The 26,818-nt window shown below is 39.1% G+C and overlaps 1 protein-coding gene across 1 annotated transcript in view; it reads right to left on the reverse strand.

Moving 5' to 3' along the window:
* The window catches only part of PLEKHA8 (pleckstrin homology domain containing, family A (phosphoinositide binding specific) member 8), a 67,134-nt gene that overhangs the window by 2,589 nt on the left and 37,727 nt on the right, over positions 1-26,818 (reverse strand). The window contains exons 10-16 of the mRNA XM_010829431.1: positions 25,327-25,486; positions 24,889-24,974; positions 21,294-21,352; positions 20,793-20,923; positions 20,081-20,151; positions 8,790-8,851; positions 4-3,329 (exon numbers count right to left, since the gene is read on the reverse strand). Of these exons, the coding sequence (XP_010827733.1) occupies positions 3,132-3,329; positions 8,790-8,851; positions 20,081-20,151; positions 20,793-20,923; positions 21,294-21,352; positions 24,889-24,974; positions 25,327-25,486 (767 nt within the window). The 3' untranslated portion in view covers positions 4-3,131. The remainder of the gene's footprint in view (positions 1-3; positions 3,330-8,789; positions 8,852-20,080; positions 20,152-20,792; positions 20,924-21,293; positions 21,353-24,888; positions 24,975-25,326; positions 25,487-26,818) is intronic.

Below are 26,818 nucleotides of genomic sequence, written 5' to 3' on the forward strand. Positions count from 1 at the left end.
GATGTGCTCAACATTCCAAGAGCCCCACTTCTAAACTTCCTGTAGAGCTGGATCAAGAGGTGATGAGAAAATCATCTGCACTTCATAGACGCAAGGTGGTTTCTTCCCCAAAAGGTACCCCCTCTAACTTAGCATTTTTGCCAAGATTAGATATAATGAATCAAATTTGCTTTCAAAGGAGAAAAAATTGCCATCATTGAAAGGATTTTGTTTTGTTCAGTTAGACAAACACACGTTAATCCCTCCTAAGTGTAAGGCCTGGCTTCTGCCGTGGGAAGAAGTATAGACATGAATGAAATTATATGTATCAAAGTACCTTGTGAGAGATTGTTCAAATGCTACTTATTAGCTTCTAATGATACCTAGAAGACACATTACCTTTTATTTTCCTTCAAGATCTCTCTAAAGGTTAATCTAGAAAGGGAATCCTAAAAATGTTTGAGCAAGGTGATTACTCCACCAACAAACATAATACCATTTTCCCATCTCCTCTGTCAGAATGAAAGAAAGCTTGGAAGCCCCAGGAATCTTGGGAGGATTCTGAAGAGAAAGCCTTAACTCTCTTTTCTCTTTGTCCTCTTCTTAGATAGTAAATGCAAATTAGCACAAATTGTGATTTTAAGTAAAATGGAGAAGCAAATAGTATAGTTCCAGGATAAAGCTCTGACTGTGCCAAGCTTCAGGTCAAACTGAATTTATCATCTAGTATGATGATAGTTCAATTTCCAGAGCTTTATGCATCTCAGGTAAACTTAACATGCTCCAGTAAGGAAAATATCTATTGAAAAACATTACTCCCTTTCTGCAGGGCTGGAAAAGTGTTGAGTAGATAATGTGACTTATTCAAGTTACTCAAGCTTCTCTGATCAAAGATCCCAGATAATATGAAATCTTCTCCAGAAAACTGGATCATATATACCAAGGCAGTACCTATATAAATGTGAAATGGTTATGTTGAGCAGCTTTCTTTTTGTGTGTATTCAGAGCCTTGGTGGAAAATCTGAGGTATATTCCGTGAGCCCACCTCTGCCAGGGACCATAGCAGTTCACCTGAGGTGATAGGAAGCACCAGCATTTGCTCAAAATGGTCATGCTTCACAACACTTACAGTCTCCAGGTAGCCTCCCCACCTGATGGCACAATAGCTGATGTGCATTCACTCAACGTAAAGCAAAGGCAGGTGGCTTTTTCCTTGCCTTTAGGAGGCTCTGTGAAGGGCAGGAAGTCTAAATTATCCCCGAGTCCTGCTATCATGCCCACACTAGCCAGAGAAGGAGATGCACGCTAATTACTTGTGGGAGTGGAGGAGACAACACACATGCCTTGGCAGCTGCCAACAGCAAGTGCTAAAATATGAAAGAATCAATGTCACTTCAGCACTGTTTCTCTCTCCAGCTTTAAAATATCCGATGCTGTTTTTCTAAAGTTTAAGCATTTTCCACAAGTCCTTATTGTGCAGAGTACCCAATTCAATAATTTGAGCTACGTTAACTGCCCACTCGTTTGTTTAAAGACAGACAAAAAGACCAAATCAGTACCCTTCCCCACAGCAACCTCTCACCCAAGGAGAGGGTTCTCTTTGCCCTCGGAGCAGCATCCCCTGGGCCCCTCAAAGGAACACCACTTACAGCCGGGGAGCTAGCTCGTGCTGGACCTTTCCTTCCAGCGACTTTAAGCGAGTAGCCTCTGGCACAGAAGGCACCCGTGGCCTCTCTCCCACGCCCACTCCTGGCAGGCTGACTTACTGAGGGACTGAGGCCACAGTCCTGGCATCACATCACACTCTTCGGGTTGTTTCATGAAAGACTTAAAAATCCCACTTTTAAACTGTGACATGGTCCCAAAGCTCTTGAGACAGATAAGCAGCTGCATTTAGCTTGCTCTGCACCATTGGTGATTAAGCCAAGACTGGTCAGAGAGCACATTCGGAACTGCGGCCCCCGGGGACAACACCAAGGTCTGCATGTTCGGTTAAGAAAGCTGCTGAGTAAACTCGCTCCACGTCTCACTCTCCTTTTAACTACTTCACTTCAATGATAGCCTTCTCCTCTTTCCAAGAAAGGATACAAACATTTAGTTCATGCAGAAGACTGGGAATTCCATACACTAGAATTTAATCTCATAGTTCTTCAACCCTGTTGCACAAGAATACCTTGTAAAATTTATTCAAACTCAAGGTTTATTATCCTGAGTCCTACTCCCACAATTCTGGTTCTTCAGGTCAAGGTAAGGCCTGGGAATTTAATTTTCAAACAAGCTTTCCATGTAATTTTGATGTGGTCCAGGTCACACATGGAAATCACGTGGTTCCTCCATTTAGCAGCTGTGTAACTGAGCCTATCCCTTGACCTCTAAACCTTACTTATGAAGTTTAATAATAATCCCTGAATACCATGGTTTTGCTGTGATGTCCAACTGAGATGATGCAGGGGAAAGTAGGCAGCGAAGGGTGTGTACTGCACAGGGGTCACCTCAGATGACCCACCCACCTCTCCCATACTATCCTCCGGCTCGATGCAAGGCCATACCACTCATCTCTTCAGAGATGGCACTGCTTGGTCACCAGTGTACCGGATGTGTTGAATACACAGGTTCTTCTGGCCCATGGAGCCACAGAGAAGAGAATTCTCTGCAGAACACCTAGGAATAGCAAACTCTACATTTTCAATAGCTTCAACAGAGGGGCTTAACTCCTTGAAAATTTTAGACTAATTCTAAGTTGACTGAAATAATGGCTATGAGTTATAGTCCTTGATACAGAAAATTGCTCATTTTCAGCTTGGGTTTGGGTGGCCCATTAAAACTAAAAGCTAAAAACAAAACATAATACTAACAAATTCATTGTCAAATCTGCTCTTATAACTTGCTGTTCACATCTATATAACAGCTACAATTTGTTTTTCCATGAGGCCTTTTGAACTAAATATATAGCACCTTGATTTTTAAACACACAAAACATACAGCATTGAAAAAATTATATATAAAAGCACTAGGCTTTTCCTTCCCCTCTCCTTTCCCCAAGTAAGAGATTGGAGAGGGCTGGAGCTGCTGCTGGAAATTTAAGTCGGGCAACAAAACACTTTAGCAAACTTTATTCCCTGAAGTGAGGAGGCAGCGCTACCCTGCAGATGTCATACCACCTCGTCAGACTCCAGTCCGTGGACCTCGTATAAAGTGTCCAGTATCGCCAGCTGCTTCTCCATGGCGGGGAGGTAAAGGCTGAGGTCCCTCTGCATCCCAACACTGAAAGCTGCCTTCTGGTGGTCGCCTTCCTTAATGGTTAATGCAGCCACAAAATCTTCATAGGATGGAGCTGCCCTCAGAGCTAACTGCAAAAGAATTGCTCGTGAAAAGCTGCACCATGACATGCTCTCTTGCACATTATACTCATGCACAAACACATGCGTACACACAGTCACACACACACACAGAGCTGAGGCGAGCGAGTGAAAAAACAGGCATGCATTCTTTCAGTTCATGGACTCTTCAATTATGTTTCAAGAACCAAATCACTTTAATGCTTGAAGAAGCACATATCTTCTTGGGCTATCTTGAGGACGAATAATCCCATCAAGTCAGGGAATGGTGAGAGGAGAACAGTTTGAGAAAAGCTCAAACTTTCTCATTCACAGTGATCCAGTCTCTTCCCGTGGAGTGCTAAGAATGACTTGCACGCATGCTGCTTGCACAGTCTTTGTTGGCACATGGCCAGCCTGGCGGAGCAGCTCATCATCCTGTTTATATCTCATCTCCACACACTTTCTTTACCTATGTCCCATTCACCTTTATGTAGAGATTTCCTTTGTATTCGTGAACATTTTCTAAAAATGAAGGGGGTTAACATTTATGGTTTGCTTGCATGCTGATGCTTTAACGTATTTTATCCCAGCTAATCTTTGTAAGAACCCTGTACAATCTATATCCTTTATTTTACATATGGAAATCACACAGCTAATGAGTGCCAGGGCCAGGATCTGAACTTAGGATCATCTCTCTGCTTTTTCAACCACACCACCAACCACACTGCTTCCCTGAAGAAAGATTTCCTAAGCTCCTTACAGCTCCCCTCTCTCTGCAGGCCAACTGTTCCCTAAGCGTCCTGAAATCTGTTCTCTGGCATCTACTAGTTTTGGCTCCCCTGAGCTCTCTGGAGGCTTTTAAAATCTTCAATAGATTGTAAAAAAAAATCTTGCAATTGCTTTCTTGAGCTTCCTTATATTGAAAGTCTTTGAGAATCAACCCTCTCCCTTTCTGCAACTGGAGAGTGACTGGCATTATGCAGTGGTTAAAGCACAGCCTCTAGGTGAGGAGACCTGGACTTGAATCCCAACTCTTTTACAGGTTAGCTTGAGGAATTTAAGCAAGGGGACTAAATTAGAACCTCAGTCTCCTTGTCCGCAGAAGATGACTGGTAGCACTTTCCTTGTTTGAGGGATTAATGGGAATGCAGGATGCGTTTACTCCACTACCTGGCACATCATAAATACTCAAATAATGGTAGGGGTATAAGGGAGAGCAAAGGACGGAGGAAAAGCAACTGCCCAAAAATATCATGAGAGAAAATCTCCCAGAACAGAAGGATATGAGTCTCCAGATTTAAAGACCCAGTCAAATGCTTAGCAAAATGAATGATAAAGACCCAAAGGCAAACATGGTGAAATTTTAGAAGGTGGGGATAAGGAATAGATCCTAAAAGCATCTAGGAGGAGGTGAGGAGCGGTTTACACACATTAGATTTTACAGGTTTTATAGTAGTAACACTGGAAGCTGGAGGACATCAGAGGACTGCCTTCAAAGTTCTGAGAGAAAATTACTATTAACCTTGAATTCTGGTGGTTCACGGTAAAGAATCTGCCTGCAATGCAGGAGACCCGGGTTCAACCACTGGGTTGGGAAGACCTCCTGGAGGAGGGAATGGCTACCCACTCCACTATTCCTGCCTGGAGAATCCCATGGACAGAGGAGCCTGGTGGGCTACAGTCCACGGGGTCACAAAGAGTTGGACACGACTGAGCAACTTTCACTTTAGAATTCTACACCAGCCAAAGCAACACTCTAGGAAAAAGGGGGAAGAATAAAGACAATTTCAGGCATGCAAGAACTCAAAAATTTACTTCCCTTGCACTCCTTTTTTTTAGGAAGCTACTAGAGTTTGGATATCATCAAAAAAAAGGGATTAGATCAAGAAATAGGAAGTCACAGGACTTGGGAAATAAAATTAAGGTGAGGTGGGGACTCAGTATAGGGAAATTTATGAACAAAAGTTCTAGGACAACAGCAGTACAACAAATCAGACTGGAATAAGAGTTTAGAAAGTTCTAAAAAAAATACAGATAATCCAATACATTTGTAAGTTCAAAATGATGATGATGTGAAAGAATTCATGGTACAGAGAAAAATATAAAACTCATACAAGAAAGAACAAAAAAAGTCATAGAATTTTGGCTCATCATCATCATGTTGACTTGTGATATAATTATACAGGGGAAGTAGAGGCAGAGGAGGGGAAGTAGTGGCAGTAAGGTCTGAGGTGGCAAACTCTAATCTATAACAGAAATCAACATTAATTAAAATGGATAGGGCCACAGAGAAGAGTAAATAGTTTTAGAATTACAGAAGTATTGGAAGAAATAGCCAAAGCATTTGAAAGCTGCAGCCTCTTTTAGAGAGTCTGGGAAGTATGGAACAAACTGCCATTTTTTGTTATATAACCTTTTTGGACTCTGTGATAAAAAGCAAAATAAAACTACGTACGTATATTTACATAAAATAAAAAATGTTTAAAGTTTCTCCAGAGTGGAGCCCACAACAATGCATTTCTCAAAGGTTCCTAGGGAACAATGATGCAGCTGAGTCTATTTGGGAAACAATGACAGAACTCAACTGAAGCGGAAGCCAAAACAGAGAGCCACAGAAAGAGAGCCTAGACTAGACATCAGCTCCACAGACCATAACTGTTTGAAGATAAAAGTCCAATATTTGGCTGTTAAGTAAGTCAGATTCGGTGAGTGTAAAAGATATTTCCCTGAGCAACCAAGATTAGTTAGATCTGCCCCTGATGATTTTAATCAGGACATTAGAAAACTCAATAAACTTCCCGAAGTAGGGATGACTTGGAGAATAACAGGAGAGAGACTGAAAGGAAGCTCCTCTATTAATAATGCTGTTACCAAATGCTCAACAGAATCTATTTTCTTAAAAATCAGCAAATTAAAAAACTCTTGGCAGTAACATCAAGAGTCTTCCAAATGCTCTTTTCCTGTAACTTTGGGTGTTATTACCTCACACCCATGTGTTTCAGGTTTCGTTTATAAGCAGGGAAAATAGGAGAAGCCACTTCAGAGCTATGAGATTAATAACTTTATGTAAGTAAAGCGCCTAAAACAACATCCAGTGCACGGCAAGTGCTCTAAGTTGGGGTTTCAGTTCTTTGCATTAGACATAGCTATTCTACTTCCAGGAATCTATTTTGAGGAAATAACTGTTTTAGTCAAAAATGCATAAAAACAGATGCTGTTTCATCTGTAAAAACAAACTTGGAAGCAACTGAAATTTCCAACACAAAGGTTTGGAACAAATAAATTATGGTACCTCTATACTAGGGGAAATATTAGGCAATCCCTAAAAATAAGTGGGGACAACTACAGCTAATACTGCTGCTGGATATAGAGCAAACGTGTGAAAAGAGTAAATTCTAAGAATTGACATCACAAGGAGAAAAATTTTTCCTTCTTCCTTTCTTTTCTTTTGTATTTATATAAGATGGATTTAGCTGAACCTATTGTGGTAATCATTTTACAATACATTTAAATCAAACCACCATGCTGTGTGCCTTAAACATACAGTAACATATGTCAGTTATTCCTCAATACAACTAGAAAGTATAAAAACTAAAAAAGTGGAGAAAAACAATACAAAACTATACAACCAGTTAAGTGTCAAAAAAACTTACATGCATATACAGAGTAAGTATACAAAATTAAGATAATTCTACACATAAAATAAAAATATAAATATCTATTAGTAGATATTTATATAAATATACACAATGAAATAGAACAACATTGAAAAGAATATGTTAAATAAATGAAAATAAGAGCAAAGAAGGCAAAACACAAAAATGTTGAAGATGGTTATTATAAAGCAGTGAGACTGTGGACAATTTTAAGTTTTACCCTATTTTTCTATACATTTTATTTTTACAATGAATCTAAATTACTAAATTAGATTAATTACTAAATTACTACATAATCTAAATTATTTAGAAAAATGCTGTAAGTTAAAATGTCCTTTCAAAGACTTATGCTCATGATACATTTTCTGCTATAGCTTCATGCTTGTTGGCAATGTCTCTTGGATCATCAATATTTCAGGATTAAACTCTGCCCTCTCTACTGGAATAACAAATAAAACAAAACTACATTTATTTTTCTTACAAATGAGGCAACTCAATGTTTCCCTGCTTTTCATCTCACCAAGGGAACTTGGGCGTCAGACACCTGCAGGCAATCACAGTATTTACTCAGGGAGATTGACGAATGGAGCAGCATCTTTTGCCTAATTTCTCACTAGCAGTTTCTCAATCATTCTGTCTTCACTGTGGAGAGCTGTGATGTGTGGGATGAGCACCAGCCTTGGAGACAGATTTGGGTTTAGACCTGGGCTCTGCCACTGCCTCACTTTGGGACTGAAATGAACAGTTCTGAACTTGTACAACAGTGGGAGCTAATCCTAAGGATTCCCAAAGATAATGAACACAGAAGTACCTGGCACAGTGTCTGATACATGGTTAAGTGTCCAATAGCCACACGGAAGCTATTATTACGTTATTAAACATCCACTGAAGGTAAATGTGAGCAGTTTGTGGCTGCAACTGGTCTGGCTCCTAGTCCAGTGAACAGTAAAATGTTTCATTTTCACTAAAATTTGCTTTCTTCCATAAATTCTTCCCACTTTCTTTACCAGTCTCCTAAGAAATCATGACCTGAACAGTTCTTACTTAGGCAAATTAGTAACAGACTTCATCTGCAAGCTATTTTCAATCCTCTGACATTTCCTATTGTACCACGACATGAGATTCAGCCTTTTCATGGCTGCACATGACTATGGCTGACCTCTCGCCCAACGGAAGAATTACAGAATATTACTGCTGACAGAAAGGGGCCATCTGCTCCAGCTATTTTACAAAGCAGGTAAATTGATCTGTCCACCTGAGAAATATGATTCTCAGGTGTGTGTTCTTCCCAGGTCATGCAAGGAAGGAAGGAATAATAGGTAACAGGAGCCAACACACACAAATACAAACACTTCCACAAGGGAAATAATTGGGGAAGAAGAGGCTTCCAGTTCTAGCCACTGGCAACCCAGGTCAGTTAATATTCAAAGATACAATTCAGTTGAGGAAAAAAGACTAACTAAAATCTGAGAATTAACAGGCCTGACCCTGACAGGCAGCAGAGGGAGCTATGGGCTTGAAACCACCCCTGGTTTCCCCTCAGAGCGTGATCTCTAGTCTACACTGACACTCTTTACTACCTCATCCGAAAGGCAGCCACTTCTGAGACAAATCTCAGGGTCCCTGGAACTAGATAAGGTGAAGCACATTCTAAGTCTTTTCTTACTGTTTATTGCCAACATTTCCACACAACAGACTTACAGATTTCAATGAAATAAGCAACATTTTGTTCTTATTCTCAAAAACAAAGCAAACAGAAACACCACACACACAAAGCGAAACAAAACACCTTGCTGTGACCATCAGAACATCAGGAGGCAGAAGGCTTGCTTACCGCAAAAACTCCTCGAACGACCCAGCCATGGTGCTGCCGCAATGTTTTACCATATGCGTTATCTTGGAAAGAAGAAATACTCCGTGAGGAACAATTTCATCAGGATTTGATGTGTTATTTGCATCATGTCCTTTCTAATGTACATAGCAGCATATTCCTATAGGCATTAAAAACTGAGGGAAAAAACTTAATTACAAGATTATATACTCCAAAAGTCCTGAGTAGGAAAAACAAGCCTCCAGAGATTTTTTTTTAAAAGAAAAATTGAAAAAAAATTTTGATACTTCCACTCTTACCCTGTGTCAATACAGCTGAACGGTGGCTTATTATTATGGTTGGAAAATTCAATACATATAAGGAAGTAAAAAGGGAGGAAAGGATATTGTCATGTGGAGAATATAATTTAAAATACACTATAAAAATAGAAAAATGCAGTTCTTTGAAATGTTGTGTGACCCTGAGCCAGTCCCTTAGCCAACCTCTCTAACCATCTCTTTTCCTCTTTGTAAAATTTTCTCTAAGGTTCTCTTCAATTCTAACATTCTATTCTGGGATGTCATATGTTAGTCCTAGATGTCCCATAACCCTGGATATACAGTGTTAAAGCTAGAACTTTGAAAACTATTATGGAACAGCTTGAAATTATTAAGCTAGATATAAAGTAACCGGTGAGGCTTATTAATAAAAGTCAATTCATATTCTAGACTTTAAAGATAAAAACCTATTTTTTTCCCCAATGAGTTTTAGGAGATTAAAAAACTTCTATATAGTAATTTTAATTACAAAAAATAATCTCAAGAACAAGATGACTGCATTTTATGCAAGGGATATGTTCCTGAAGGATTTGAATAATTCAATATATTCCAAACTGAAAACTGATTTTTCTACAGGAATAAACATTCTCTCAGGAGGCACAGCTCTATATCACCACAGTGCATTTTTATTTCAATGCTCCATTTTATTTTTTCAGAATCATCTTTAGTGGTCTACAGAGTCCTCACATTCCTAAATTATAGCGCAGAATATCATGGGGGTTGTTTGACCTTCTTTATCATGTTTTACCACATCTACATTTTATTCCAAACTTGTTTGTTTTCATGGGCTAGTTTCAGCACTAGTACAAGCACCATTGCCATTTAATCAATGCTTGGGTGACACTATAATAGGATACAAAGACATTTTAAATTGTAACAAGAGCAGAGGTTAAAATAATGACAACAACAACAAAAAAGACCTAGACACCAAAACCACAACCACAAGTTCCTATGCAGCAAAACACAGTGTGGCTCACAGAACTGCCAAATGACATCAGGTATCTGCATTTTACTGAGCAACACAGCCAGGCCGCATAGCTGCAAGCTTAAACACAGTTTACAATTAATTTGAGCCCTCTAGCTTTGAAATGATGTAATTCTTGTCAATGTTTATTGTTAAAATTTGGGTGAGGCTTCATTAATACTTTTAGGATCAGTTCAGTTCAATCTCTCATTCATGTCCAACTCTTTGCAATCCCATGGACTGCAGCATGCCAGGCTTCCCTGTCCATCACCAACTCCTGGAGCTTGCTCAAACTCACATCCATCAAGTCGGTGATGCCATCCAACCATCTGATTCACTGTCGTCCCCTTCTCCTCCTGCCTTCAATCTTTCCCAGCATCAGGGTCTTTTCCAGTAAGTCAGTTCTCCACATCAGGTGGCTAAAGTATTGGAGTTTCAGCTTCAGGATCAGTCCTTCCAATGAATATTCAGGACTGATTTCCTTTAGGATGGACTGGTTGGATCTCCATGCAGTCCAAGGGACTCTCAAGAGTCTCCTCCAACACCACAGTTCAAATGCATCAATTCTTCAGTGCTTAGCTTTCTTTATAGTCTAACTCTCATATCCATACATGACTACTGGAAAACTCATAGCTTTGACCAGACGAACCTTTGTCAGCAAAGTAATGTCTCTGCTTTTCAATACACTGTCTAGGTTGGTCATAGCTTTTATTTCAAGGAGCAAGGGTCTTTTAATTTCATGGCTATAGTCACCATCTGCAGGGATTTTGGACCCCAAGAAAATAAAGTCTACCACTATTTCCGCTTTATTGACTATGCCAAAGCCTTTGACTGTGTAGATCACAATAAACTGTGGAAAATTCTGAAAGAGATGGGCATATCACATCACCTGACTTGCCTCTTGAGAAACCTATATGCAGGTCAAGAAGCAACAGTTAGAACTGGACATGGAACAAAGAGTATGTCAAGGCTGTATATTGCCACCCTGCTTATTTACCTTATATGCAGAGTAAGTACATCATGAGAAATGCTGGGCTGGATGAAGCACAAGTTGGAATCAAGATCACCAGGAGAAGTATCAATAACCTCAGATATGCACATGACACCACCCTTATGGCAGAAAGCGAAGGAGCCTCTTGAGAGTGAAAGAGGAAAGTGAAAAAGTTGGCTTAAAGCTCAACATACAGAAAACTAAGATCATGGCATCCAGTCCCATCACTTCATGGCAAATAGATGGGGAAACAGTGGAAACAGTGGCTGACTTTATTTTGGGGGGCTCCAAAATCACTGCAGATGGTGACCGCAGCCATAAAATTAAAAGACACTTAACTCCTTGGAAGCAAAGTTACGACCAATCCAGACAGCATATTAAAAAGCAGAGACATTACTTTGCCAACAAAGGTCTGTCTAGTCAAGGCTATGGTTTTTCCAGTGGTCATGTATGGATGTGAGAGTTGGACTGTGAAGAAGGCTGAGCACTGAACAATTGATGCTTTTGAACTGTGGTGTTGGAGAAGACTCTTGAGAGTCCCTTGGACTGCAAGGAGATCCAACCAGTCCATCCTAAAGGAGATCAGTCCTGGGTGTTCATTGGAAGGACTCATGCTGAAGCTGAAACTCCAATACTTTGGCTACCTGATGTGAAGAGCTGACTCATTGGAAAAGACCCCAATGCTGGGAAAGATTGAGGGCAGGAGGTGAAGGGGATGAAAGAGGATGAGATGGCTGGATGGCATCACCGACTCAATGGACATGAGTTTGGGTAAACTCCAGGAGTTGGTGATGGACAGGGAGGCCTGGCATGCTGCAGTCCATGGGGTCGCAAAGAGTTGGACACGACTGAGCCACTGAACTAAACTGAACTATTTCCACTGGTTACCCATCTATTTGCTATGAAGTGATGGGACCCGATGCCACGATCTTTGTTTTTGAATGTTGAGCTTTAAGCCAACTTTTTCACTCTCCTCTTTCACTTTCATCAAGAGGTTCTTCAGTCCCTCTTTGCTTTCTGCCATAAGGGTGGTGTCATCTGCATATTTGAGGTTATTGATATTTCTCCTGGTAATCTTGATTCCAGCTTGTGCTTCATCCAACCTAGCATTTCACATGATGTACTCTGCATATACGTTAAATAAGCAGGGTGACAGCCTTGACGTACTCCTTTCTCAATTTGGAACCAGTCTGTTATTCTATGTCTGGATCTAACTGTTGCTTCTTGACCTGCATGCAGATTTCTCAGGAGACAGGTCAGATGGTCTGGTATTCCCATCTCTTGAATTTTCCACAGTTTGTTGTGATCCACACAGTCAAAAGCTTTAGCGTAGTCAATAAAGTAGAAGCATATGTATTCCTGGAACTCTCTTGCTTTTTCAATGATACTACAGATGTTGGCAATTTGATCTCTGGTTGCTCTGCCTTTTCTAAATCCAGCTTGAACATCAGGAAGTTCTCGGTTTACGTACTGTTGAAGTCTGGCTTGGAGAATTTTGAGCATCACTTTACTGGTGTGTGAGATGAGTGCAATTGTGAGTAGTTTGAGCATTGTTTGGCATTGCCTTTCTTTGGGATTGGAATGAAAACTGACCTTTTCCAGTCCTGTGGCCACTGCTGAGGTTTCCAAATTTGCTGTCATACTGAGTGCAGCACTTTCACAGCATCATCTTTCAGGACTTGGAATAGCTCAACTGGAATTCCATCACCTCCACTAGCTTTGTTCATAGTGATACTTCCTAAGGCGCACTTGATTTTGGACTCCAGGTTGTCTGGCTCTAGGTGAGTGACCACACCATTGTGGTCATCTGGGTCATTAAGATCTTTTTTGTACAGTTCTTCTGTGTATTCTTGCCACCTTTTCATAATATCTTCTGCTTCTGTTACGTCCATACCATTTCTGTCCTTTACTGTGCCCATCTTTATGTTCCCTTTTCATTCATTCAAAAGGGAACTTTTGGCATACCTTACTACAATTTTACACAATTCAAGATTGCATAAAATACATTATATTTTCTATGAAATAAGACTGTACATTTGAATTCTAACAGCAGATTTCCCTGGCTATCTAAAGTTTTAGGAATGGGTTGAAATGCCAGCATCCAGTATTGCAAAGCTAAAGAAGAAATGATAAAAAAAATCAGTAAATTCAAGTGTAGAAGAGCTCTTAGAGACAGCCTAAAGGAGAAATCAAGAGTAAATTCCATTTTTTTCTTAGGAGAAGAGTCTGAGTAGGCTAGGGCATTGTCAAAGATACAAGTCTTCAATGTAAGTCACACTTCAATGTAAGTCACCTATCTGATTCTCTAAGGGGACAGATGTTATCAGAGACATTTTAGATGGTACATAAGACCTTAGTGAAGAAAGGGCTGTTAGCGGACAAAGTGTACACGTGCAGATGGGCAGGAAATACTAGGCACAGCCTCTGGGGTAAATCAGCAAGAAAATCAACTTTCCAACCATCTACGGAGCCATCTGAGCTGGTAAGATAGTGTACAGGTCCATGGAAAACATCCAGAGGTGAGTCACAGAGGTATAGTGGGAAAACCGTACTTCTTGTGATCCTCATCCATGTAAGCTATTAAATACCATTAGAAATTAGCAGATGAAATTCAGTGCCATTACAATCTGCTCATGGACAGTCACAATGGAACAGGTGCTCCATCAATAAGAACTTAGTGTGCGCCTATCGCACGCCCTTTACTGTCCAAGGCAGCATGGATCTCCGGGTGATTTAAACTAAGTCCCCTATCCTCAGGAAGTTCATGGGCTTTTAAGAGAACCAGCGTTTAACAAATCATTATTATATAAATTGCCAACTGCTGTAACAGACATCTGTATCTAGTACTACAGGAAAGGAGAGAGGTGAATCCAGCCTGGGAGAATATGGACAGAGAGAATTCTCCAGAGGACTCTCAAAGGCTGGCTAGGGCAGAGAGGAGGGTGGTGGCTGGAGTTGCAGATGGAGGAAGCTACATGGAGATGGTGGCAGGAAGGGAGAACCATTCACTAGGGCTGCAGATACTGGGGATGGGACCAAACTGGGAGGAACTTTTAATGCCATGTCAAGGGTTCTGAACTTCCCATCTGAGGCGCAGTAGTAGTTTAAAAAGGTATAAAACTTACTACCTTTTTTTTTTTTTCTGATTTCAAAAATAATGTGTTCATTGTTAAAAATATGGAAAATGTAAAAAGGGAAGAACTAAAGAGATATATAATCATGCCTCCCAGAGATAACCACATAGGGCATTCTAGAGGTATATTCTTTTAAGTCTTCTTTCCTATACAGATAGTATTACTTTCTTCTACTAATAGCCATGATCATTCTAATTTGGAATTGTGGTGGGGAAGTAAAGAGAAACTCACTTTTCTTTACAGTATGTAGCAAACACAGGTGCCTCCTGGCCTGGCCTTTGAGCCTCCAGCTCGAGCTCACCTGGCAGCCAAACTGCCTGTTTACAAGGGCTCTGGATCCAGTACTTCTCCAACCCAGGGGCTTTATACCTTTCCCACCCTTCGCCAGTGAAGGCAACTGCTCAAAAAGGCCCAGAAACCTTTCTCCACGCCCCCCTCTATGGGAAAGCAAGAAAACAAGGATGTGGTGAGTCCAAGTAAGAGGGGCAGCCTGGTCTAAGGAAGAGAGAGCTTCTCCAGCAGCACTCTCTCTGTATCCCACCTGGTCCTTCTAGAGGAGGCAGCTGTTCTTTGCTGTGCCTGCATCTTGCCAAGAGAAGAGTTCCACTGGGCAAAACACCAGCCAGGCAGTCTAACAGGAGAAGAGGGAAGCAGAGAATTTCAGCTGGGTCCTGAAAACAGGCCTAGGAAGACCACTTCTGCAATTGAAAACCAACAAATAAAACTCACAAAAGAAAAAGACTTGACCAAAGTCCTTAGGTGACTTCTAGGGCTGCACATATCCCTGCCACGTGAGGATGCATTAAATTAGGATCAAGTCTATAAGCCTGACCTATTTTGGTTACCTAGAGAAGATTAGAAAATGAAATACATTAATCTTCACTGAACTACCCATTCATTATCATAATGCATGTTCTATAATCTTGAAGTATTTTTGGCCTCTGAAAGACATAAATGATTCCCTTCTTCCAGTTCTTTTAAATGTGTCAGTTCCTTAGAAACCGAATCAAAATTTCTGAGTAGGAAGCACTGACAATCACCTTGCCCAATTCTTTCTTTTTTATGGATGAAAAAAACAGAAGACCCAGAGAGATAGTTACCTGCCCAAGGTCACAAAACTAAAAGCAATGAGAACTTAGGGCATTCCTGTCACATTAAAGCATTCTGACAAAACTGATGTTTATTTTTTGTGATAAAACAAAATAATGAAAATGAAAAATGTGCCTTTTCCCAGCCATATCTTGCAAAAAATCGGAACCTTATTCTATTTATGCAAACAACACTGCTCTGATTTTTTTTAATGGTTAGTCAAAACCTTTCTACGAAGTATTTAGAAATGATGCCTCAACCTATTACAGCATCTGAGTACCAACAACCTTTCCATTACTGCTGATGGACAGCTATTCTGTCCAGAAGCAGAATGCATGAGAGTGTTTATCTATAACTAGTAAGGACTTACAAAGTTACTTTGGGTTGTACAGAGGACAAAGGAGAAATACAAATCCAAGTTTTAAGATAGAGCTTGAGAAGCAGACAAGTAAAGGCAGGAAGCGTGAAAGCAATCATTCACTGAGCTCAGGAAACATGAATTATCTCTGTTCTGCAAATGAGCTAAATCAGGAAGTCCTCAGACAAGAATCATGAACGAAGAAAGGTTTGAAAGTGAATAAGCAGTAAATAAATCTGAATATACCGAGTGAAAAAGGAATAGTGTGTATAATGTAACACCATGTTTGTGAGTTTAAAACATGCAATATATTATAGATACTGTTTATGGATACATAAATATATAGTAAATCTATAAAAACATTTATAATAATAAACTACAAATTCTGGATGAAGATCTTCTCTGGAAGTAATGGGGTCATGAGGTAGTAGGTGGAATTGTGTTTATATATTTGGCCAAATGATAAATATTCGATATAATTTAAATGGGCTTTCCAGGTGGCACAGCGGTAAAGAATCCGCTTGCCAAGCAGAAGACACAGGAGTCATGGTTCGATCCCTGGGTTGGAAAGACATCCTGGAGTAGGAAGTGGCAACCTGCTCCAGTATTCTCACCTGGAAAATTCCAGGGACAGAGGAGCCTGGCTGGCTACAGGCCATGGGGTCGCAAAGAGTTGAACGCAATTGAGCACACACACCAAAAGACCTACTACTAGGAAAACCCCCAAATTCTTTACAGTGACTAAGTTTCAGGCAAAATGAATAGTGTGGAGAAAAGCTAACTCAATAACCAGTTGACAGAGATGAAACAAGTACCCAAAGATTTCCTTTGTTACCTTCAGGCACCATGGAGATGAAAACTTGTACTGTAAGCCAGTTCTGCCATTAGAGCACATGCTGTGAATAGTTCTGAAGATGGCATGACTTCATTCACATGTCCCATACTTTCAGAACAGTTAGATCAAGTTACGATTTGATGTCAAATATCTAATTACAAGTTCTGATTTTCTCTCTCTTGTATAGCTCTCCTTATTTGTGAAAGCCTTTTATATTAACTATATAACTGAGTATCCTTTAATTTTTTTTTTTCCTATTCTGTGCTAGAGATCTTGGTTAGGTTAATGTTTATCTGACATTTATGAAATCATTCGGAGGTGAGGGATGTGGCAATATGCTATCCTGCTGAGGGAGTAGTGCAGAGCATGTAACATTTAGTACAATGGTGCATGAAATGGCAGAGCAACTTTTCTTCCTTTCACTTACAAGGATGCTTTCTGAAGCCTCTTTTTGATGTGGCATCTGTGAATGGAGGGGCTCAGCTACAAGGTGTATCGTTAAACACATTTGCTTTGTGTACCCAACTCTTTCCTTAGAATGATCTCTAGAAAATATCAGAGGACACTGGAGTTCAGAACAGTTCTTGGCATGAGACCACCCAAAACATTCCACTCTGATCATCATTATGGGGGATCCAAGAGATGGCTCAAATGCAGAAGGAGGCAGTGTAAAACTGACGGCCTCCTTCCAGATGCTGAAAACTCATTCTAGGTCATACAACTGCAGCAATACAATGACTATACATGCATTTTCCAGAAACTTAATAGATGTCACTACTTTCATTTTGTCATTTCCAACTTTTACATATCATAAGCCATTAAGACTATGCAAGTTTTATGAGCATTTACCTCAAAACCTGTCTCAAGCAATGGATTTCAAATTTGGGAGTATCATCAAGGTTTATCCTTAATTTATCCCCACTAATTGTCCTGCTGTTCCTAGGTAAGGAAAAATGTTCAGGCATTGGATAACCAGTCCATTATCATGAAAAGGAGGCAAAATTAACTGATACTATGGGTAACTAATTTCAGTACTTTTACTCCTGCTTATTTAATAATCATTTAGAGGCAGTCAAAATTCCCAAATAACCAAATGTAGCCTAGCAACAAGTAAGCGTCAACATTCCAGCTCTGGATGAATGGGTTTCAAATTCTAGCATGGATTAGAATCACTTAAATGACTTGGGATCACACGCACTGTTGGGTCCCATCTCAGGAGTTTCTGAGTCAGCAGGTGTCAGGTGGGACCCAGTAGTCTGCAATTCTAATAAGTTTTCAGATGCTGCTGTCCTTGGACCACTCTGAGATCCACTGATCTGGATCTGAGACCCTAGGGAAAGTACTTATCTTCTCTAAAGTTTAGTTTATCACTGTAAAAGGGGAGTACTTAGATTAAATAAGATGTTTATAGAGAACCTTGTGTCATGCCAACACTGAGTGCTCTATAAATGGTACCTGTTATTACAATAACTCAAATTCAATTTTAGAATGAAAAAATGTATGCTAATGTGCTTATATATGTCATATAAATTACACATACCCACTCTTTAACCTATATACCCAAACCACCTCATTTTAGACAAAGGTTCTACTTATAAGGGCTATTATTTCAAAAAGAAGAAATATGCATCAAGGAGCCTATTGGTTCTGAGTAGTTAATGTGTAACATTTCTTATAAAGCTCTATTTGTTTGTACAAAGCTTGTTGTGTCTGTGTTCAGAAGGGAGGGGGCAGTTAGGGGAGCTTTCTCCCTCCATGTTGAACAGCAGCAGGAAACTAGGAATCCCTGTTAAGCAAAGATGATTTAAATCATGAAAACCTCTGAAATAATCCTAAGCATCAGGATGAAAATCTCCAAGTTTACAGTCCCCCTTTCCTTTGCACTAAAAGTAGTCCAGCAGGGAAGAGAAAAAAGGAAAAGTTGAGACTGGCTGTGATTATTTCGGCTTTGAAGCAGCATTTACCCTTCAAGTCTCCTCTCTCTTCACAAAGTCAACATCTCTAGGCTCAGTCTCCAAATAAAGTAAAAGGTAGGGGAAAAACAGGGATGGGGCAAGGCAGAAATGGTGTATCTTCAACTTCCTCTCGACCTCCAAGGTAAGCAGCTGGGTTCTCCTCTATCCTAGCTCCAACAGAGGGGTAATGAGATGAGCATCCCGCACTGCCCCTCACACAGCCAGCAATCACAAAGCAGTAGCATTCTGTGACAAGCAGAGTGCACTCCCAGGCACCCAGTGCTGAACCCCGTATCGTCTGCATTTTCTTGCAGGTGGAAGTGGTGGCATCTTCCTTCCAGTGTGAAATTTCCATACTAAGAAGTCAGTCTGAAGGGAAATTTAGGGCTTAGCAACTGAGCTTTGTAAACTTTCCATTTCTGATTTGGGACAAATAAGCCCCATTTTCTGGTAGGTTATTAACTGTGCATATGTCATGATGATGAGAATATAAACAGCAATAGAGTTAACCTCTGTAAGTACTTACTGGGCTTCCCTGGTGGCTCAGATGGTAAAGCACCTGTCTGCAATGCTGGAGACCCAGGTTTGATCCCTGGGTTGGGAAGATCCTCTGAAGAAAAAAATGGCAGCCCACTCCAGTACTCTTGCCTAGAAAATCCCATGGACGGAGGAGCCTGGTAGGCTACAGTCCACGGGGTCGCAAAGAGTCGGACAGGACTGAGAGACTTCACTTTCACTTTCAAATGCTTACTATATGCCAAATTTCTAATCTTTTCACATGCATAAACCTACTTAATCTTTACAATAATCTTATTAGGGAAATCAAATCATCATTCTCATTTTACAGATGAGGAAGCTGAGGCACAGAAAAGTAAATTGCCTAAGGGCACAACACTACCACAAAGTCCATGATTTTAACCACTCCACAAAGTCATAAAATTTGATAGATACTGGTTAGGGGGTCCTAATTGTCATGGTGAATATACTTTTAGTACTGAAATCAGGACGCACAGTGGACAATATAATTGGTACTGTCTTCGAAATTCAAGGATGAATGAGAAGCCCCAAAATGCAGGTAGCTCAGGGATGGTGGAGAAGACCTTTTGTGGGAAAACTGAAGACCCTGGAGACAGCAACCCCAAATTGACCCTGCTCCAGATCCCTTGTGGTCTTAGCAAGTCTTTTAATCTTTCAGAATTTCTATAACCTGACCTGTAAAAACAGACTGATATTAGGATTAAGTTATCTAAATTTTTTATACAATGTTACAGAAATATCAGCTTTATATTGTTTCATGGCACATCAGCAAGTTTCCAGGCAGGAAAGCCTGGGAAAATTATGTAAGGCTCATGACACATAAGGATTTATTTAAGAAGAACTAACTTCTTTAAAATATTAGGTTTTCCTATTAAAAGATGGCTCTCTATTAATTTAGCTCTTCTTTAAGATAAACTGATTTTTAATAAATTAGATGTAAATTAGCAGGTCACTATCTCATGGGTTCTTTTTTAACAAAGCACATAAGAAACAATAATAATGAAACAGAAAAGAAACAAAATCAAATCTTGAAAAGCACACCCTGTCTCCTCCTCCAGGGGTCTCCATTCCACATACGGGTCAATTAATCAATCAAAATGTAAAGAACACTTACTCAGGGCTGTCTGGATGTCCTTTTCTCCATTTTTCACTTCAGTCAAAAATCCTTTCAAAAATTTGAGACCTCTAAAACAAAAAAGAGGAGGAAACATTATTTCCAAAGTTCACTTATATTGAATGGGTATGAAAAAATGGCAGACATAAGCTTCTTTTTCAACAGTATCTTGGGCACAGCAATAAACAGATCAAGTCACATGGCTGTCCTTTCTGTTTCTTCCCTGTGATTTCCCTTTAGCTTGCTCTAGATCATTCTTATCTGAAATACCTAAACAGTGGTTTTCAAAATGTGGTCCCAAGACCAGCAACTTCAGCATCATCTGGAAACTAGCCAGTAATGCAAATTTCAGGGCCCCACTCCAGACTTGCTGAATCAGAAACTGTGGGTTTTGGGTGGGGCAATCTCTGTTTTTTTCAATAAGCTCTCCAGGTGATTCTGATGCTGCTACAGTTTGTGATCCACTGACTTAAATGAATCAGCTTTACTGTCCTTTATGATTCCTATCTTATATATTCTATTAATATAAACAATGTTTTATCACTATCAAGACAGAGGCAAAAAAAAAAGTTGGCGTTCTATTCATCAGGCCTTCTGTACAATTGCGTTACAGCCTTCACTTAGAAGTAGCCTCCTTCACCTAACAATTTTATTGCAGGTAACATTTCAACTTGACTAGATTTCACCTGCTGCCCCACCCTGGCCACCTCACCTCTTCAGCCACAGGAGGGCTTCCGTAGCTGAGTTCCTAACCTGGGCTACATCGGCCTCCACTTCGTGTAGCACAATCTTCTGGAGTGTGGTAAACTCTTCTTTGTTGGTAATATACTTCTGGTTTACTTTCTGCAGGAAAAGCAGAGAAATAAGTTAAAAGTGCTAAAGCTATCAAGCAAGTCTGTTTACTTAAGTTTGTTAAGCAGGCCTCTAAGAAATTAAAATAAATTAAGCCTCTATTACCTTCTTCTTTATGTTTTCCAAGTAATCTGTTTTATTTGTTTGAGAATTCTTATTGGGTTTAACCCAGATTTAAATAGTTAGTTTGAGGGTTTTAAGGCACTGTTTTTAAAGAACTTTTTTTTCCTGTGAGAAGCTCTTACAGCTGGCCTATGCTTTTCAACCTGAGTATAAACTCAACAACCATTTGTTTTTGAATACAATTTCATGCAACTACTCCCTCCAAATAAAGTCTTCAGAGACAAGCTAGTATACTCACTTTAATATTTCCAACTAGATCCATCTTAACAGGAGCAAACACCGTAGGGCCAAGTTTGTCTAGAAGAAAAAATTGAGAACATCATTGAAAAAGGTATTTTTTCAAGTGGAAAATAAATTTAATGGATAACACCCCAACTTTCATTTTTCGCTTTTAAATCATTTTCTAAACATAAGCTTCAAAGATTTTTGGGACACTGTCATTACTTTTTTCTACTATACTGCTCTTTAATGAGTAAACACAATGAGGCCTTATGGGCCCATGAGGATAATCTTGTAAGTTGAGAATGTATATTGTAATCCTTAGGGCTGCACTGTCCAATATGGTAGCCAGTACATATGTGGCTATTGAGCACCTGGCAATCAGTGTACCTATTCCAAACTGAAATGTGCAGTAATTATAAATGTACCAGACTTCAAAGACTTAGTATCAAAATTTAAAAAAAAAGGGCTCATTAATGATTCTTTTATACTGAGTCCAAGTTCAGATGACACATTGTATATATCAAGTTGGATAAAATAATTATTAAAATTAGCTTTATCTGTTTTGCTTTACAAATTTAATATGCCTGCTAGAAAATTTTAAATTATATATAGTAGCTTAAATATTTTTGTTGGAAGAGCAAATTAAAAGAAAAAAAAATAACACAAAGAGTATAGCTAAAAAGACAAAATGTAATAAAATTCTAAAATACATGACTCATCCAAAAGAAAGGCAAGAACAAAGGTAGCTAAAAAGCTAAAAGAGGAAGTAAAACAGAATATGAAAAAACAACTGACTAATTGGCTAGAAATCAAGAAAGGAGTACACAAGGAAAAATATATGAGACAAATACAAAATAAGTAGCCAAGATGGTAGAAACAGCAAGATAGCAAGCTTAAATTCATCCAAACAATGTAATTTATTACATTAACTACAGGAAAAAATGATAATTTCAAAAAATACAGAAAATACATTTTATAAAACTAACTCATTAATGATTATAAAAAAACTACTCAATATACAACTCAACTGTATCTGTATGCTATTAATGAACAATTAGAAAATGATATACTTCTCCTGATAGCATAAAGAAACATAAAATTTTAAAATCTATTCATAACAAAAGATGTGTAAGAGTCTCATGCCCTACTGACTGAGCTAGCTGGGTGGCTTCAAAAGACGTTGTAAGACCTTTACACTATACAAAACATTGCTGTGAAAAATAAAGACTTAAGTAAATAGATATGGCACATTCATAGAAGACATGTTCATAGAAGACTCAATGTTGTTTGAAGTATCAATTTCCTAGTAACTGGTTACAGATTCAACTGAATCCCAACAGACTTTTTAATAGAAATTGAAAAGCTAAAATTCACATGGACATTCAAAGGACCTAGAATTGCCAAACATCTTGAAGAAGATGATTTACATTATCTGATTTCAAGCCTTACAACTGAGGCACAGTAATTAAGATACTGTAATTCTAGGGTAACGAAAAACAGATTATTGAAACAGAAGAGAGTCCAGAAACAGATCCACACTTATGGGGTCAACTGATTTTCAAAAAACTGCCAAGTAACATAAACGGAAAAGATGCTTTTACAACAACAACAACAAAATGGTTCTTGAACAACAAGGTAAAGGAAAAGAAAAAAAGGAATCTCAACCCTTACCTCACACCACATAGAAAACTAATTTCAAGATGGATCACAGATGTAAACACAAAAAATAAAGAGTGTAGAAGACAACACCGAAGAGTATTTTCCTGACTCTGGGGATAAGCAAAGATTTCTTAGGATACTGCAAGTACTAACTATAAAAGAAATAAAATAAATCGATTTAATGAAAATTAAAAACTCCACTCTTCAAAAGAAATCATTAAAAAAAGAAGCAAGCAAGTCACAGTCTGGGGGGAAATATTCATAATGAGAATGCCTACAATGAAACATTATTCAGAACACACAAATAACTCTTTCAACTCAATAATAAAAAGAAAACTAACCAACTTTTAAAAATAAATTAAAGATATGAACAGACTTCACGAAGGAAGAGACAGTAATGGTTGATATATGAAAAAGTGCTCAACATCATTAGTCATTGGGGAAATAAAAATTAAAGGCACAACAAAATACCACTGAACACTCACAGGAATGGCGAAAACCAAACATACTGACACCATCAAGTGCTAGTGAGGATGTGAAGCAACCAGAATACTTATACACTACTGTTAGAAGTGTACAAGGGTACAACCGCTCTACGAAATTAGAGGTATAAACCCTATGAATCAGCAATTCACTCTAAGTTATTAAGAAAAATGAAAACATGTGCCTACAGACACAAAAATATTAAGAGCAATTTCACTTCTAACAGCCCCAAACAGGGGCTTCTCTGGTGGCTCAGTGGTTAAGAATCCACCTGTCAGTGCAGAAAACATGGGTTTGATCCCTGGATCAGAAAGATCCCCTGGAGAAGGAAATGGCAACCCACTCCAGTTTTACTGCTTGGGAAATTCCATGGCCAGAGGAGCCTGGCAGGCCACAGTCCCTGGAGTCATAAAAGAGTCGGATGTGACTTAAGAGACTAAACAACAGCAACAAAGCCCCAAATAAGAAATTATCCAAATGTCTATCAGTAGAAGACTGAATAAACAAACTGGGGTATACTCCCTTAATGGAACACTATTCAGCAATAAAAAGGAATGAGTTACTAATAAACGTAACAACAAAGATGAAAACTTTACATCGAGAGTGTCCTGCAAGAGTACATAACACGAGTCCACTTATTTGCAATCTTAAAACACACAAAACTAATCCACAGTGACAGAAAGCAGTACGGTTGCCTTGGGCTCACTGACAGTTTGGGGACTGACTGGAATAGGGGACATTCTGGGATAATGAAAGCATATTCTGTCTTGATAGAGGAGTGGATTACACCAGTAGATGTGTTTGTCAAAACTCATTAAATCATAACAGTTAAGTTCTATGCAAAATAAACCTTGACTTAAAAAAGAGATACATAGTTAAATGGATTCTATAGCAAACTTTAACACAGTAGCAATTCCTGGTATTACTGGCTTTATAAAAAGTCAATGGAATTTAAACTTAAAGTTATATATGTAATGTTTTTAATCTGAAAAAATTTTAGGTGGTAAAATGCTTTTTCATAGAGTTGCTGTTATTGTTCACTTGCTAAGCTGTGTCTGACTCTTTGGGGCCCCATGGACTGCAGCACGCTAGGCTCCTCTGTCCTCCACTATCTCCCAGAGTTTGTTCAAATTCGTGTCCATTTTCATACTACTAATGGATTTGAAGATCTGTTCTTCAACTACTAATACTTCCACTTTTGCTCTTAAATATGATTTCTAGAAAACAGAATTCCCTTTTTTCATTACACACCTCTGGGATCACTATTAATCATAATTAGAAATGAAATGGAAATATGTGATAATGCTTAAGGTCACACAGTTTTAACTGTATGTGGCTGGTGATATGAAGAGGTAGATAAGAAGGGTCATCTAACTGTACACATAGTTCCGTGTATTTTTACTACAAAATAACTTTATTGAAACAGATTCCAGAGACTAATGAATTTAAGGCAAATCTAGCAATCTTACCTAATACTGGAACCACAGCATAACATGATGCTAAGAATGCTTCTGTGGGAATGCCACTGTCTTCCAGAAGTTCAATGTCACTAAAGCTAAACAATTTAGTGATACAAAGGAGGAAAGATTAAAAATACAACATTAGCATGCTCTGCAGTTCAGAGGTAGTCATGAAAACAGTTGCCCCTCTGAGAATAAATCATTTAGCCTTATTCACAAATATGACCCAATGATTGTTTTCCTATTATAACACAGTCTAATAAAATCACTTTCCAAAGATAATGCAAGCTAAATCTTATTGACAGCATATATTCTTGCAATCCAATTCCTTCTTATCCACTGCTTCACACAAGCTGAACAATAAAGCAGACACGTGGTATACCACAATCTCTATTCTGGAGGAAGACTGGTATCCAAGTGTCAGTGATTTGAAAGAGTAGAGAATACCTGGTGTTCATGGTACTAAAGAAAGTTGGGATGACTTCTTGGTCTTCTTCCCAATGGGATTCTGGAGAGCTGTTTGTGGAGTGCAATTCAGGCTGTGCCAAGTCACTGTCATGATTTCCCAGGCTTTCCTCTCCATCTTCCTTCATCATTTCACCCTGGACTATATAGTAGAAGATACCTATTAGTAACCTTTATTTATTACAAAGTTTAATATATATACATATTCATTGTTAAACATTTCTAACACAGAAAAGTGTAAAGAAAGAAAAATCAGTGAGTGAAATATTACACATCACACACAAAACTGGGTTTAAATATATGTAAATTTTCATCCAGCTGCTTTTCACTGATATCATAAATATTTTCATTATCACTCAATACATTTCAAAACATGATTTTAACGATCATATAATACTGCATCATGCTTATGTGAAGGGCATTTAGGTGGTTTCTAAAATTTTAGTATTGTAAATAGAGTTGAGCCTCATTATTAGTGTATTCTATCTTTGCAGATTTGCTTGCCTGTTGAAGTTTATTTGTAATACTAAAATCAATGCTTATGGCATTCTTGCAGTCATTCTAGATATGTGCAGAGTGGTAAAAAAAAAAACTGAGTTACCTCACACACATGTTCCCAGCTGAGGCTAAACCAGGTGCTGCTGCCTTCTTGTTTAACCTTTCACACTGTACACAAATGTGTTTATGTAGTGCCATGGTTTTTGCATTTGTGTGCATTTCATTGTTGATTTTGCTGTTTAAAAGGCCCTCCATGGAGAAGGAAATGGCAACCCACTCTAGTGTTCTTGCCTGGAGAATCCCAGGGATGGGGGAGCCTGGTGGGCTGCCATCTCTGGGATCGCACAGAGTCGGACACAACTGAAGTGACTTAGCAGCAGCAGTAGCAGCAGGCATAACAAGCCCTCAATCAAAGTTAGGTATTTCTCTCCATAGCTTTTTCATGGGATAAGGAAAGCTTTCCTAGGAGCATTCTGAACAGACTTGCCCACATTCCTCATTGGCCAGACCTGGGTGTGCCTTCTCCTGACCAATCACCAGCAAAGGAAATGCAGTTATGTTAATTATCATGTCAATTCTCCAGCAGTTTCCCTGAGGCTCATGCTACATACAGGGAGTTGGGATGGTGGGGGAAAGATACCTGCACAAAATCAAATTCTGAGAGGGAGGAGTAGTGGGAAAAAGTGCAGAGGAAGAGAACTGCGGAAGCTCCCTCAATAGCTTGCTAACTGCAGACAGGTGAGGGTGGCTATTCTAGATTGCCCAGCCATCAGTTGATCCTCCAGCTGACTGAAAATGCAGAGTTCAGTTAGGTTGACCCAGACCAGAAAATTTCCCCAACTGACCCACAGGATCAGGGGCTAAATAAAATGATGATTGTTTTAAAAAAATAAATAAATAAAAAAGGCCCTCCAAGGGTAGTGCTTTCTAGTGTTCTAAGCATAAGAAGGCTGTGATGTGCCTTATGGAAAAACAC

The sequence above is a fragment of the Bison bison genome, unplaced genomic scaffold (assembly GCF_000754665.1).
Source record: "Bison bison bison isolate TAMUID 2011002044 unplaced genomic scaffold, Bison_UMD1.0 scf7180017858770, whole genome shotgun sequence".
NCBI lineage: Eukaryota > Metazoa > Chordata > Mammalia > Artiodactyla > Bovidae > Bison > Bison bison.